This window comes from Lichenostomus cassidix, chromosome 15 (assembly GCF_008360975.1).
Source record: "Lichenostomus cassidix isolate B80296 chromosome 15, HeHo_3.0, whole genome shotgun sequence".
Lineage (NCBI taxonomy): Eukaryota > Metazoa > Chordata > Aves > Passeriformes > Meliphagidae > Lichenostomus > Lichenostomus cassidix.
Window position 1 is genome coordinate 10,911,725 of NC_139496.1, and position 14,938 is coordinate 10,926,662.

At 52.9% G+C, this 14,938-nt stretch overlaps 1 protein-coding gene across 3 annotated transcripts; it reads right to left on the minus strand.

Moving 5' to 3' along the window:
* Window positions 1–929: 929 nt before the first annotated feature.
* On the minus strand, window positions 930–14,606 carry TBX3 (T-box transcription factor 3). Of its 3 annotated transcripts, XM_085076154.1 has the most exons (8): window positions 14,036–14,606; window positions 12,986–13,430; window positions 10,930–11,197; window positions 9,544–9,690; window positions 7,299–7,375; window positions 5,838–5,995; window positions 3,820–4,523; window positions 930–3,214 (listed from the first exon to the last, which is right to left on the minus strand). In XM_085076154.1, exons 2-8 carry the CDS (start codon window positions 13,378–13,380, stop codon window positions 2,768–2,770), a joined length of 2,196 nt encoding a protein of 731 aa, XP_084932280.1. In that variant the 5' UTR covers window positions 13,381–13,430; window positions 14,036–14,606; the 3' UTR covers window positions 930–2,767. The 3 variants fall into 3 exon arrangements, with proteins under 3 accessions (XP_084932280.1, XP_084932279.1, XP_084932281.1); XM_085076153.1 differs by having other exon boundaries at window positions 12,986–14,606; XM_085076155.1 differs by lacking the exons at window positions 12,986–13,430; window positions 14,036–14,606 and adding an exon at window positions 11,488–11,722.
* Window positions 14,607–14,938: the final 332 nt, after the last annotated feature.

Sequence of the window (14,938 nt, forward strand, 5' to 3'; positions counted from 1 at the left end):
AGCAGGGGCCGCGGGCCGAGGGGCAGGCAGAGCATAAAACAGGATACGGGCTGGAAGTACATCCTTATAATATTTATTACTGGCGGAGGATGAATCACTTTTCAATATACGGGCCACTAGCTGTTGAAGGGATGGGGGGGAAAAAAATCTCATTAACAAGAAATATATATGTTCTGCTAAAGGATGTGCTCATAGACTGGCAGGGGAACAGGCTGGGGCTGCCAGCTCTCCTCAGTTCTCCTCTCAGTGACCTCCCAGGCCACTGGTCCAGCCGGCAGCCTGCATGTCTGTCCCCGTTCCAGCCATTTCCCAGCTAAATCCCGATATATCACGAGCCTGAGGGCGAGAAGAGGCGATTCCAAGGAAAAGGCGAAAAATAAGTTTTAAAAAATCGTGTATTTCCAGGTGATAACTAACTGGAAAAGCCAAATCCTCTGCCCGGACAGGAGAGGAAAAGGAGCTCAGCAACAGCATCAACTCCTGAGCGCTTTACCTGGAAACTTTGAAGGAGGGCTCTGCATTAAAATTTAACCGATCTATTCTCTAATTCTTCACTTTTGCGTTATTAATTTATGACAGATAAAAGCATAGCTGAGCCTTCCTCATTAACTTTTCAAACGCCACTTAATATTGTTCCATTAAAAGAGGTGACTTTAGCAGCCTCTGGATCGGCTTTAAAAGCGAGAGGGATCAAGACGGAAAAGGAGCATTAAACAGCTCGCTTAAAACTCGTCCTTCCCCCCCAACAATTCAAACGACACCACCTCGACTGGTTCGCACTAGCTCCTTCCAGGGGAAATATCTTAATATCGGGAGCGGGGAAGGGGGTGGAGGAGAAAGGCAGAAGAGGAATATATATCTTTCAACCCTTCCATCCTCCCAGGCACTTTGGGGAGGGTTGGGGTGAAGGCATTTCACAGTACGCCCAAGACATTTCAATAAAAATTTATTGAAACTTCAGTGACTTTTTTAAAAGGGGGAGAAAAAAAAAAATACAGAAAAAAAAAATAGCAAGAACTTCTCAACATTTATATAACACAAAATATACCTTCATTTTTTTTTTTTTCCTTTGAACCAGCTCTGAGCACCTGACTTTCAACCCGAGAAAATATGCACTCACTCAAACAAAGACAACAATAAGCACAGTAGTAAAACTCCATCGCGGGGTTGTTTTCTGACACACCGAGGAAACGGGGGAAAAATAACAGAAAGTAAAGAAAATCCTAGAATCTTCACCTTTTTTTTATTTTCTCTCAAGCCACTGGAGAAGCTTCTTGTCGTGGAGAAAGGTATATAATTTTGTTGTTATTGACATTTTGAACACTGAAGAAATCGAGGATTAAAAGCTACCATGGCACACTGCTTTGTCTTTTTCTTTCTTGGAATTTTTCTTAAGGTCTTTGATTAATTTGGTTCCTTTCTGCTTTGCCTTTTGCATTCGGCTCCTTGACAAAAGGACGAGGTTTTCCTGGACTGAGTGAGCTCTGATTAAAAAGTGAGCTCTGATTAAAAATGGGGGAATTTCTCCTCTGGGTCGGGATCTCTGTTGAAAGGAATTACCAACTTTGAAATGAAAACGACTAAAAATAAAAACAGAAGGGAAAAAAAAAAGAAGACAGCTGCAGTCGTATTTACAGAGATATGTACAATGTCAATAAATTAAAGTTTAATTTCGAGTATTCATATTCCACGTATTTACAAGAGTTATCAAATAATTACATAAATACTTTGTTTTAATAATAGTGTCCGCTCTTTTCTTCTTCTCAGTATGTTTAAACCTTGTTATTGCATATACAATTAAAGAGGGAAAGCTGTGATAAACCTACAGTCAAGCTACAGAGGTTTTTAGATAAAATAAATTCACTTTTTTTTTTCCTTTCCAACTACACTTCTTATTTTTGTTGCTACAAGGGAGGAAGTTTAAGGTAGAGGGACAAAGGTCTTATTTTTGTTTTTATTATTATTAATAATTTTTTTCCCTGGGATTTGAAACGAGCGTTAAAAATAAACAATAAAACCCCACTGAAATAAAAAATACCACCCCCCCCCCAAAAAAAAAAAAAAAGCAGACTACTCTGGAACATGCAAAAAAAAAGCCACCGATGGGCTCTCAGACATCACAATAATATTTTAAACACACAGCTTCCCTTACTATCGACTGAGGGGGTTGTGGTTAACAACCCGCCCAGGAAACAACTGTTGAAGAACCAATATTCGAGTTACTTACACACTTTTGTTTCGGAGAGAAAAAAAAAAATCACTTCTCTTCCTTATTTTTTATTCACAAGTTTGTTTGATTTTTTTAAATTTTATTTTATTTTTCTTTTAGGGTTTTTTTTTTTAATTTTTTCTCTTTTTTCTTCCGAGGGTCTTTTGGTTTTGTTTTTTGGGTTGGGTTTTTTTTTTTGTCTTTTTTTACACTGTTAAAAAAAAATAAAATAAAATCAAAGGAGGATGCCACAAACCCCACCGGTGCCTCGATCCGGCCAGTTGTGCTCCCTGTGAGGAGCCTCCGACCCAGCGCTCCCCATCCCGACCCTTTTCCCCCTCGCTCCACCAGCTCCCTTTCGGTTGCTAAGCACACAACGCCGCGGGATTTTATATTAAAAAAAAAAAATAGAAAAGAAGAAGAAAAAAAAACAAAATAAAAGAGGGGTTAAAAAAAAAAAAACAACAAAAAAACCACTCGCGGTGTGGAGGATGTGGTTTCTTTCAAACAAAGTGCACTGCGAGACTGATTTGAAATGAGCTCCCGGAGGCCGGGCGGTTACGGGGAGCCGCTGCGGGATCTGTCCTGCTTGGGGTCGAGCCCGCTGACCAGGCGCTGGATGTTCTGCAGTTCGCTGGTGGCAGCCTCCTTGTCGGCGCCCAGCTTGGGGGACAGCGACACGGAGCCGGACGAGAGCGTGGACGAGCGGCTGGTGAGGTCCGAGGCGGAGTCCAGGGGCACGGAGCCGGGGCTGGCGCTCAGCCCGCCCGCCTTGCCCTCCGCGGAGCCCGCGGCCAGGCCGGGCAGCGCCGTGGTGAGCAGGCTGCTGCCGTCCGACAGCGGCACGGGCAGCGGGTAGGGGCTGTAGCGGAGCCGCGGCCGCACGGCGCTCAGGAACGGGTGCCGGTGCACCGAGCTGGAGGCGGCGCTGGAGGCTGCGGCCGCCGCCGCCATGTAGGTGTAGGGGTAAGGGAAAAGGCTGCCGAAGGGAGACATGGCCAGGCCCTGCGGGAGGGGAGCAGAGAGAGGAAAGGGTTACCGCGGCACCCCCGCGCCAGGGACTCGCACGCCAGCGGGACCGAGAGCTGTCCCCAGTGCCGAGGCCAAAAACACGTGGGCTAGCGGGCTGACCTGCCCGGGCTCTGCCCCGCACGGCTCCCCTCCCGCTGCGGCCCATCGCGGGGCCAACAGGCCCTGCTGTCTCTCCCCGACTCTGCCCCTCACCGGCAGGTTCTCTTTGGCCGCGGCAAGCGCCCTTTGCCAGCAGGTCCGGCCCCCCCGCTCCCCGGGGCAGCCCCGGGCACATCCCCCCGACAGCGGCTCCCTTGGCAGGCCGGGACGCGCCCCGGTCCTGCCCCGGTGGCACCGGGGGCTGCAGGGCTCTGAGCCCGGCACGGCACGGGGGGAGAGCTCAAGGAGATCGCGCTGGGCCACCCTCACCACCCCACCAGAGCTTGCCCTCCTCCCACCTTCTCCCAAGCCCTGTGACTGGCCCCCGAGAGGGGCAGTGTCGGGGGACACAGGGGACGCGAAAGGAGGTGCCCTCTGCCCCCCTCCCCAGGGTCGGAGCCCTCCCGACCCGGAGGGGCGGCGCGGGGGGAGCGCAGTACCTGTGAAGCCAGGACGTGCTGCTGCAGATGGAAAGGCAAAGCAGCCGCCGATGCTCCCGAGAGTCCCTGGGCCGCCGCCGTGGCCATGACCGTGTTGTCCAGTCCCGAGACCCCGGCGGATGCCCCGGAGACGGTGGCGAGGAGAGGCCCCATGCCCGCGGCCATGCCGGAGAAGGCTCCCCCCATGGCGAACTGGCCGGGGTGCAGCAGCAGCGGGTGCCCGTTCCCCAGAGGGTTGAAGAACTGCTGGCCGGCCAGCGCAGGGGGGAAGCCGAGGTTCTGCAAGTGTCCCTGGCTCAGGTGGGCCGTGCTGTCGGTTTGGACCGTCAGGGGGGTGAAGGGTTCTTTCCCCAGCAGTCGGTTCTCGTCTACTTTGGGGCCATCCCTGAGGGGGCTTTTCAGTTCCTCGCCGCTCAGGCTTCCCCCCCGGGTGCTGGAAGAGATGGCAGCCGGGCTGTGCCGGGAGTCCGGAGGGGCTTTCTCAGTCCTCTCTCGGCTCCGACTCCCCGCCGAGTCCCCTGGGAAGAAGTGGCTTTTGGAGGGGCTGCCCCCCTTGTCCCGGGGGTCGTCCCCCGCGGTGGCAGCGGAGCTGGCCGGCGCTGGGGTGGCGGCGGTGGTCGTGCTGATTTTGCCCGACTCGTTGCCTTCTAGCAAGGGATCGTCTTTGCTGTCTGCATCGCTGTCTCCCTCGCTGGGGCAGAGATCTGCAAGACAAAGGGGGCCCGGGGCTGGGATCCGGCACTGCACATCCCGAAACCCCCATCGGGCTGGGAGAGAGGGGGCAGAGAGGCTTCCTGGCCGGCCAGAGGTTTGTGTGGAAACGCTTCCCCTTTTTTATTATTATATAAATAAATACAGCCCCCGGCTCCCACCGCCCGCCCCGTCTAAGGCAGCGCGAGTTTTACACAACGCAGCAGAATTGGCCGCGAAACAAAGCGGCGGCCCGGAGGAGCGACCCCCCAGCCGGGCGGGCCCGGGGCCAGCGGCTCCTCTCCCCGGGGCTCCCCGGGGCTGCGGGAACCCCCAGGGACACCCCGTCCCGCCCCGGCCGGAGCGGGGGTAGAGGAGGAACGGGACAGCAGAAGCTCGGGGCAGGGCTGAAGGGCCTTGGGAATGTGTCTCCTGCGAAGTTTGCCGAACTTTTCATCCCTTTCAATGGGCGAACTTTGTAAGCACACGGACACACCCCCCCCAGCCATCTTCATCGCCCCCTGGGCCCCCCTTTTGCCCAAACACATGCACGGCTTCGCTGGATTCCTCTGCACTTCATCTCCTAATTTCAGCGCCCCAGGTGCGAAGCTCTGGTTTGCTTTTCGGGTCCCCTCCCAGCTCCCCTCCCCTCAGCTCGGCAGGCCTTTTAAAAAAACGAGTAAAGCAACTACAAAAAAGAGGTTGTTTCCTCCTCCCCCTGCCCCCCCTCGCGCCCCTGGATGGATTAATACATACGAGAGAGCTGCAGACAGCTCCCAACCCCGCACGAAGAAACCCAGGGTGACTTTTCTATAACAAAGTTCGGGATTGTATCCAGGGGAAAGATCCTTCCTCTAATAACAGATTCAGAGAGGAATATTAATGGAGTGACTCCAGTTCTGAACTTTTGCCCCGTGGTCTGTCTTTGCTCCCTTGACTCGGAGCTGGCTCCTCTCTGAACCAAGGAGGGGAGGGATGAACGTGCAGCGAGGGGAGAGGGAGGCTGGGGAGGAGAGGGAGAAGGAGAGGAAGAGTGAGGAAGGCAGAGGGAGAGAGTGAGGGGGGAATAGGGAGAAGAGGGGAAGAGAAAAAGAAAAGAAACAAGAAGAATGAGGGAAAGAAGGAAAAAAGGGGGGGAACTAAAGAGAGAAAGAAATGAGAGAAAAGAGCAAAGAGAGAAGACATGAGAAAAGAAGGAAAGAGGAAGGCAGGAGGGCAGGAGGGGAAGGAAGGAACACAGGCCAGTGCCAGAGGGCAGTGGCACAGGCCAGCTTTTGTCACCACACAGAGCAGGCACCCAGGCTCTCCCAGGGGGCCACAGCTCTCACCTTTGAGGCTGGAGGTGCCCACGGCAGGCACGGCAGGGCAGGAGGACTGGGCAAAGCACTTGAAGGCTGTCTGCTCATTGGACGACTCGTCCGAGGTGGGATTCTCCTTCTTCTGCCTCTCGTCGTACACCCGCATGGACTGCAGGGTCAGCTGCTTCCTGCGGGCACAGAACCCGCTGGGCGAGCAGCCCCCGGCGCCCCCCGGGAGCCCTCCTCCTCCTCCTCCCCAGCCCCTCCTGCAGCTCCCATTTGGGCACGAGCAGCGCAGGGGAATTAAGAGCCACGGTCCCCTCGAGGAGGAGAGTTTCTGGCAGGCAGGGCTTGGCTGCTAATGAGAGGAGATTTCTTGGAAGCTGAGCAGCTCCTCAGCGAGGGCTGATATTAAAGACGAGGGGCGGAGGGGAGAGGGAAGCATTCCCTGGAGATTAGCTTTTAAAAGGCAAGGATGTTCCAGAGATATGAGCCATCTTAATGGTTGCTAAGATTGCTAGGAAGTGGTTATTTTGTTAGGCACTTTATGTAATCTTTTCACCAACAATTAACCCGGAGTAAAAATCTATTTATATTTAGAGAGAAATTAGAAATCATTTCCGTCCTGTGGCTCCAGCGCTGGCTTTATTTTCACACTGACGGACAAGAGGAGCTGGCGTGTGCATGTTTGTGTGTGTGCTGGGCAGGGACAGAGGCCTCTTGGTTTACATCATGCTCCCCCATCTTTTTTTGTTTGTTTGCTTGTTTATTTGTTTGGAAAAAAGAGGAACAGATAGATTTATTCACTATCTAGCCCCCAGTGCCAATGACTAAAATATCCTGTCTCCTGTAAGACAACAAAACAGGGACCATTCCCCATCAAAGGGAAAAAATGGTCCTTTTCTCTTTTTTCTCCCTATATTTTCTTCTTATATTAAAAATAAAAATCTTGAGTCCCATTATAACGAGTTCTGTCTGCCTACCTGGGACACAAACTGTGTCCTGCTGCTTTTGGAAAATCTAAAGAATCTTCTATCATTAATTACTTCCATATCCATGAGATAACAGTTTATTTATAGGTTTCTCCTCCACATTTTAGTCTTTTCCACACAGCCCCCAGAAAAACGCCAGAGGAGATTCCAGTAGTTTTCAGCTCTCACTTCTCCCTCTTCTCCAGCCCTAGATGCAAACTACACTGTAATATTCCCTCTCGAATTTTTAGGGGAAACTTCTTTCTCCGGCAATATTTGCTTAATGTACTGCGCTCCCTTTGGCCAGCCATCCCCTGCGCCGTGAAAAATAAACGTGGAAAGCAGGAAAGAATTCCCATGCAATCCGTTTGACGCTATTAACGCCAAGATCCTTATGGATTTTGGCGGGGGGAAGTGTGGTTTGGAGGCGAGGCAAGGTGATTTTTGACCTCTGCTCGTGTTCGGAGCTTAGCACATGCAAACCAAACGAGGTGCCTGTGCAGAATCCAGCCAGACTCACCTCTTTTCCCTCCTTCCATTCCCGGTGTCCCGAAAACCTTTGGCAAAGGGGTTGTTGTCAATTTTTAATTGCGTGATCTATAGGATGGAGAGAAAAAAAAAATAGCCGGGGGGTTGGTTGGGACGGAATAAGGAGATTTTTGTGTGAGAAAACAACAGCGAAACCCACTCTTCCCAGTTCCCCCCGTGCAGGCAGGATCCCGGCAGGAGCAGGACAGGGCAGGGGGCAAAGGTCTCTGGTTTTTGGGTGAATCCATGTGTTTTCCCGAGCTCTTTGGACGCAGCTCGCCCCCGATCCCCCGCCGGGCTGGCCGGTGACCCTGCCCGTGGTGGCAATGAAAGAGCTCCGTGTTGCTGCCACCACCTCGGAATTAATTGAGCCGCGCAATGAGACCCATGCAAGTTATGCCTGTGCTTAAAACTCTTTAAATACCATAATTAAACCGCAAAGGAATCATACCCACCCCCTCGCTATAATAAAATACTTTATATAATCGCATTATGCTCCGTGTGTGTTGGGGCGCCAGGGGTGCCAGGAGCCAGCCCGTATTTTTTGGGGGGGTGTGCGTGGAAGTTTTTTTGGTTTCCTCGGGGTTCGGGTTATGGAGGGAATGACTATTCGGAGGGATGAGGGGTGCGGGGCATCCCGCGAGTGCCTGGTGTCTGCGCGTACGATGCGCGGAGCTGAATTCCCAGCCCGGCCGGGGCTCACTGAGCCGGAGCAGGATGCGGGCACCGGGAACGGGAATGCCGCCTCCTCGCCGCTCCGCTCCCGCTCCTGGAAGCGCTGCAACCCCCAAATTAGCAGCAGAGGAGGACCCCGACAAGGAAACCCCGCCCGAGTGCGGGCAGGACCGGCCCTGGCTCCCGAGCCACCCCCGCCGCCGCGCACACGGCATCAGGAAAGAGCAGGAAAACCCCACTGCTCAAAGCAGCGGGACTTTTAATCCAGGTGCTCCCGGCCGTGCCTTCTGCTCCCCCCGCGCCGAGCCCAGGGCTCCCCGCCGCTTCCGCACGCCGCTTCGCAGCCGATTTCATGGCAATCACACAAATATGCTCATTTCTGTCCCTCAGCCGAGCCGCCCCCAGCTGATTGACCGGGCCGAGCAGCCCTGCTGAAAAGTCCCATAGCGAAGTCTACTCTCCCAACACTCATTTTCTTTCCGTTTCCTCGCAAGTGCCCGGCCGCGGAGAGAGGGGAAAATAGCCCGAGCCCCGAGGGGGAAGCGGCTTTTTGGAAACCGAGGGCAGAAGGGTACAGAGCCCCCCTTTCCTCACCCTTTAATTTTCCGCGGTGAAGGATGTGAGGGGCAGAGAGAGGCGCAGGGGAGCAGCAGCGAGCGGCCGCTGCGCATCCAGACCCTCTGCGCTCAACGCACACCAACGCAAAGTTGTAATTCACAGACAACAAAAAAAATCAAAGCCCCTTTTTTGGCTCCTTCGCTTCCTTCCACTTCACTTAATCATCGTAAATTCGCCATTTGCCACTCTCCCGAATATACCACCTTCGTCGCGAGCGACAATAAACCAGCAGCAATGGAAAGGCAGCGTTTGCAGCGCTGCAAAACTTTCTCACGCGGGCTTTTTCAGCCCTTCCAGCTAAATTCAAGCGAGATACCCCTCTCTGACCAGAGCATATTTCTGCACCACAAAAAATAATAAAACACTGCAGGATGCAAAAAAAAAAAAAATATCATAATATAATAATAATAGGAACCAGACGTGCGCTCTAGCCTTATTGCCAATTGCTGTTAAAGGAGCTAAAACAGCACAAAGGCCAGGAAGAATTACAAAATCTCAGCCCCGCTGCTCTCCCCACTCTGTCTTTCGACACACGGAGCCGAGTCTTTTTTATTAATTTTTTTTCTCCTGATGCTTCTTAGATTAAATCCACACTGAGAGCAGCAAACCCCACCCCATCCCTTTCCTCATACTGGGGATTGATACCGGGAAAAAAAAAATTGGTAGAAAACCCCTAAACATTCTCGCCCCCCCCCAGCCCCAGTCCTCCCTCCTTTTAATTGCCTTCCCCGAGGTCGGTATTAGCAGAGTGCTCGACCCCCTCCCCCAGCGCCTTCCCGAAGTTGGATCAAGGAGGTTTTGGGGGAAAAGATGAGGGGGGGAGAGAGAGAGAGAGAGAGAGACAAGAGCGGGATGGGCTTCGTGAGTTTTAAGGGAACAATGCAGAGTAAAAGTTCTCTTAAAAGCCAAAACACGTAAAACAAATCCTCTCTTAATCTCCTTACCTTATCATTCTGGTATGCGGTCACTGCGATGAATTCAGTCTCCGGGAAAACGTAGGTCCTGAACGTGCTGTAAGGAAGCTTGAGGATATCGTTGGCTCGGACGATGTGGAACCGGGGCTGGTACTTGTGCATGGAGTTCAAAATGGTCTGGGGAGGGGGGGCAGCGGCCGGCAGCGCAGAGGGCAGGAGGGGGGGAAAGAAGACGGTCAGCAGGAGCAGCATTTCCCCCAGCCATCGGCACTTTCTCCTCCTAATCTGCCTTCCCTCTCCTTCCTCCCCTCACTCCTCCTCCCCGCCAAGCACACTCCAAACACACGCACACGCCTCGCAGCATCCAGCTAAAAGTCCTGACAGCTCCAGCTAGCCCGGGTTAGGCTCCCGCTGGACCTCTCGGAGGAGAGCAGAGAGGGGGGAATCCCATCAGAGCTCTGCTCGGAGAGGGGGAGAAGCTGTTTGGGCTCCGGCAGCAATGTCTTTTGATTTCAAAGTGTATAAAACCAAAAATTAAAATCAAGGAAAGCAGCAGCAGCAGCAGCTACAATTGCAACACCACCACGAGCGCCTCGGCTCGGTCTAATTGCGTGCCCCAATTCACTTAAGGCCTTCTGCGAGAGGCAAAAATGTATCGTCTAATCAAATCACAGGCAGCAAATGCAATCTTCGGCACATTAGAGATCCCCCGGCCGCGGCCACCACCAGCGAGCCCCGGCTCCGAGGCGCAGGCTTTCCCAGGAATAGAAAGAAATGGCCAGGATCGACAGAGCACTTATCAGCAGATTTGTTTGATTTCACTCTCAGAGTAAGTTTTTATCTCTGCACACCCGGCAAATGTAAAGGAGTGGATAGACATGAATGGGCAACTTGACCTCTGCTTTTGGTCGCTGTTTATTTTCACTCCGGCTTGCTTTACATTATCCAGATTAATATAGATTTAAACGTTTGCGTACTTAGGCCTTTAAGCCTTTTATACACATATGCATATCGTTTCCCTACGCTTAGAAAGTGTGATCGACTTTATTAAAAGTATATAGAGATAAATAAAGTCACCGCAGCTCCGAGAAATATCGAGTTGCGCTGCGCTGGAAATGTATCCCTAAAGTTAACGCTGCATGGCACGGGGAGGTTACAGAGCGAACTCCAGGCTTTAATCCTGACCTCAGCAGCAGGGAAAATCAAGGACTAGTAGAAACCGGACAGATGCCCGGCCCCGGGAGCTTGGGGAGATCTCCGTGCCCCGTTTTGCCCGCAGTTCGGAGCTGCCAGCAGGGCCAGCCTGGCCGAGCAGCCGCCGTGCTCCGGGCAGACCCCCCCGCCGGGACCCCCCGCTCCGGCCGGGTGGCGAGGGAGGGGACAAGGGGGGCGAAGGAAGGTGTAAAAGGCACTCACAAATCCGTGCTTGTCAGAGATGTTGTTAGTGAGCTTCAGCTTGTGAAAGGTGACGACTTTGGACATCCATTGTTCGCCGGTGGCCGGGCTGTCCGGGTGGATGTACATTCTCTTTGGCATTTCAGGGTCAGCCTTGCCGGCTACCATCCACCGGGAATTATGGAATTTGTACCTACAATCATCAGCCGCCACAATATCCATCAATAAAATGTACTTGGCCTTTTTATCCAGTCCAGTGCATCTCACTTTAAATGGAGGAAACATTCTCCTATGGGCAGAGGGGGGAGGGCGGGGAGGAGGTGGGGAAAGAAAAGACAAGACAAAAATAAAATAAAATTAAATTAATTACAACCTTTAAATAAGCTTCTGAATTTTGGTAGCACGACTAGCGAGCAACTACTTTAGCTCTCAAAAGCAGCAAAGTCAGTCTGTGTCCAGCAAAAAGGTTTCCCCCCACCGCCCCCAGCGAAAAGGTTTCTCAAATGCTTAGAAGTTGCAGGAGAAAATGGTCCCTGGATGGGAAAGGTAGGCATTCCCTAGAAATCAGCAGGCGCCTACCTCTCTCTGCCATTCCTAAACAGCTAAGGCCCATTTGGGGCTCTCTGATCTCCCATTAGTTTCCTTTTTGCCTGCTAAACAAAGAAATGGGAGCTGATCGCACCCCGATAAAACAAATCGTCCGGACTGCAACAACCCAACCTCCCGACACAGAGCGGAGTTGTGCACTTTACAGGGGAGAAGAAAAAACCCCCAGCGAGGGCAGGGTGGCTGCCGGGGCTCTCCCCACGCTCCAGCCTGCCGGGGCTCCCTGCAAACCCCGCTCCCCTCCGCTCCCAAGCCCGGCTCCAAACTGCAACAGGATACCACAAATTTGCTGTTTATTATATCGAGCGGTTGGCATTCAGCAAATCTCAACTTAAAAGGAAACACATGACTTTGCAACATGCAAGAGCTCTTAATGCTGGCCGAGGCTTTCACGCAAAAACTTTTGACCACAATTAACAGAAAAAACTTCGGGAAAGCAGTAAAATAGGTGAGGAGAATTTTTTTTTCTCCACGCTGCTTTTAGGGCTTGTATTTATTTATTTTTCCTGAGCCTGTAGCCTGCAACTGGTGCTTTGCAAACAGGCGAAGCTCCAGCAAGGCAGCTGAAGGCCATCTAAGAAGACTTTTCAGGAGTGGCTTCCTCGAGTAATTCTCCTGGCAAATCACATGGGGAGAGTTTGGGAGGTTTCTCAGGGAGCCCCTTAGAAAAACACCCGGCTGCTAAGGAGGTTTTCACCCTACGTATCGTCACGGCGATAGGTAGGGTTGTAAAAGAGTCCAGATGTCAATGAGTAGCGAATATAGAGAGGGATTTCAGACGGGTAAACCTATAAAAAGCAGAAATGCCGAGCGTGGACGCGCCGTGTGCGTTCATTCATTCCCACGTGAAGGTTACATAAATACAGGGACAGGCAGCGCCGAGCTGCAAACCCTTCCCTGCCACTCCAGCAGCGGCTGCAGGACGCTGGGGAGTTTTGTCAGCTTTTCTGTACGTTTCCAGATTTAATCAGTCAGCACAAACCCAGCCGAGATCCCAGCGCAGACAGAGACACAGCCTGATCCACCGAGCCTTCCTGCCCTCCTGCCCCACCAGCAGCCACACGTCGCTCCAAAGGGTTTTCCCTTCATTCCCCTTTCTCTTTCTTAAGGAGAAAAAACTGCGTGGAGCGAGGCTGCAAACCAGGCCAACCCCTTTTCCACCCCCGAATTATTTTCTTCCTGCTCCCAGTCTTCTCCAGAAAGTATTAAGCTACTGAACCATGAAGGGACCCTCTCACCCCCTGCACACGCACACGCTGAGCAGGGCCGGGTCGCGTTTGGGCTTTTCCCGGCAGCGTGGTGCCCCAGCCGGGCTCGGATCTCCGGCTGCCTAAAGCTTTCCGTAATTCCAGGTGAAAGGAGATTTATGCAGAAAGGCGCCGCAGGGAGAGCTGTGCTCTGGTGGGGTGCACAGACCGAGGAGTGGGGGAGAGAGGGGGAAAAAAGGCACGAACCCCCGACCCAGACCTACCTTCCCGATTTGGTAATCACCATCTCCGTGCCTCTTTTATGGAATTGCTCCCAAAGCTCTTTAGCTTCCAGATGCACTTTCGGATCGTCTTCTACCTCCTCCTCTGGCTCCAGAGTTTTTAAAGGCCTCAGATGGGCTGCTGCCTGGTGACCCAGGGAAGAGAAGGGGATACCAGTCTCTGCAGCCCCCACCAGCTGATCCATGATGGGTTTAGCCAGAGCCCCGGGAAGGGACAGGGCGGCTGCCCCGTTGGGAGGCAAAGCCAGAGCCGGGAAGAAGGGAGGCTGATGTCCCAGCACAGCGCTCATGGCAAAGTCCGGTGCCCGGTGCGGTAAAAAAGGATGATAAGCCATGCTTGTCCCAGGGATTACTGGATCTCTCATCGGTAAATTCATCCACTCCACTCCTCGGTCTTCCTACTGCTGGAGTAGTCCCGGAGTGGTTTCTAACAGCACATCACGAAGAAGAAAAATTAAGATAATAACAATAACAGCGATCAAGCACCAAAAAAAATAATAAAAAAAAAATTAGGGTAGTGGGGAAACAAGTTCTAAACAGCACAGTACATGAGGGGGAGGCAGAACTTCTACAGCCTACAACTTCCCGAGCCGGGGCATATCTGCAGCCCTCGGGACAGCGGATTAACAGGATTGTTCATTATTAGTCTTGCTTTTTCTCGTGTTCGGTCTCTGAGGTTTTGTTTTGCTTTTTAGTTGTTTGCGTTTTTTTCCTGAGTGGAAGTCCTTGCGCTGGGAAAGAAACGCCGAAGAAGGGGAAAAAAAATCCACCGGGTTCGCTGTCTGCTCCTGTTGCTGCAGAAGGGCTGGACAAGCCGAAATCCTTTTTTTTTTCTTCTTCTTTTTTTCTCTTAGTCCCAATCTCCCTTCTCCTCTTCCGTGGCGGAGGGTGACGGCTCGAAGCTGGGTTTTCTTTTTGGGTGGCTGGCTCTCTTCCCCCTCCCCCCCACCCCTCCACCTTTCCTCCGTACGGTCAGGCTGCAGAGCAGAGGCTGGGAAAGGAGGGAAAGCAGAAAGAAGCAAACAAACCCACCCCCCCTCGCCGGCCGAGGAAGGCTCCTGAGCAACCTTCAGCAGCAAAAACTTGTAGGGAAATCTCGTTTCCGCCTCGCCTTCCTCACTCCCCAAGCAGGAGCTGGTCAGGGTGCCCTGATTTCCATCAGGATCTCTTCTTTCTTTCACCCTCCTCCTTTTTTTTTTTTTTAATTTATTTTTCCTCCTCTCTTTCTCTTTCGCTCTGCCTTAAAAAAAAAAAAAATCTGGCAGAATTATACTGTTGTCTCCGCAAAAGAGAGAGAGAAAGAGAGGGAAAGAGAAAGGAAGAGAAAAAGGGGGGAGGGAGAAAGAGAGGAAAAGAGAAAGAGAGAGAAGAGAGAGGGAGAAGGAGCCTCTCGGCTCTGAGAATTCCCTGTGAGTCTGTGCTCTGCGTGCACCCGATCGTAGGGATGTGTTGTGGGTTACAGGGGAGCTGGAGCCGCCTTGATTGGCTCTTTGACGCTTTCGGACCAATTGTGAGGCTCCATAGGCGGGGTTCTGACAGCTCGGGTGGAGGGGGACAGCGCCGAGTTATAAAAAGAAGGTGTCGGAAACTGTAACGCTGCAGCAAAGCATCACTAGTACTTCGGGCCGTGTGAATATGTCAACATGATCAGAGGGGAGGGAGCAGGGAGGGAGGAGGGAAGGGGCCGGCAGCGCCCGCCTCTAGGGGGGTGCATGGGGGCCGCCTCGCCCCCCGGCCTCCCGCCGCCCCGCCAGCCCGGCCGCTGCCCGGCCGCTCTCCCCGCTGCGAGCTTCCCGAGCGCCGCCGCCGGGGGGGCTCCACGCGCGGCCGTGCCGGGCTCCGAAGCCGCGTGCCCCCTTCCCCAAACGCCGCCGGTGCCGTAGCGGGGGCACCCCGGAGCCGCCTCTGGAGGCCGCCGCTCCGCACGCCCATCCC

What these genes read in the sequence shown, in the direction of transcription:
- TBX3 (XM_085076154.1), bottom strand. Translation starts at nt 13,380, where the DNA reads ATGAATTTACCGATGAGAGATCCAGTAATCCCTGGGACAAGCATGGCT. An exon ending in GTGATTACCAAATCGGGAAG is followed by an intron (nt 11,198 to 12,985) that starts GTAGGTCTGGGT and finishes CTCTGCCCATAG; the next exon opens with GAGAATGTTTCCTCCATTTA. An exon ending in AATGGAAGGAGGGAAAAGAG is followed by an intron (nt 5,996 to 7,298) that starts GTGAGTCTGGCT and finishes CTGTGCCCGCAG; the next exon opens with GAAGCAGCTGACCCTGCAGT.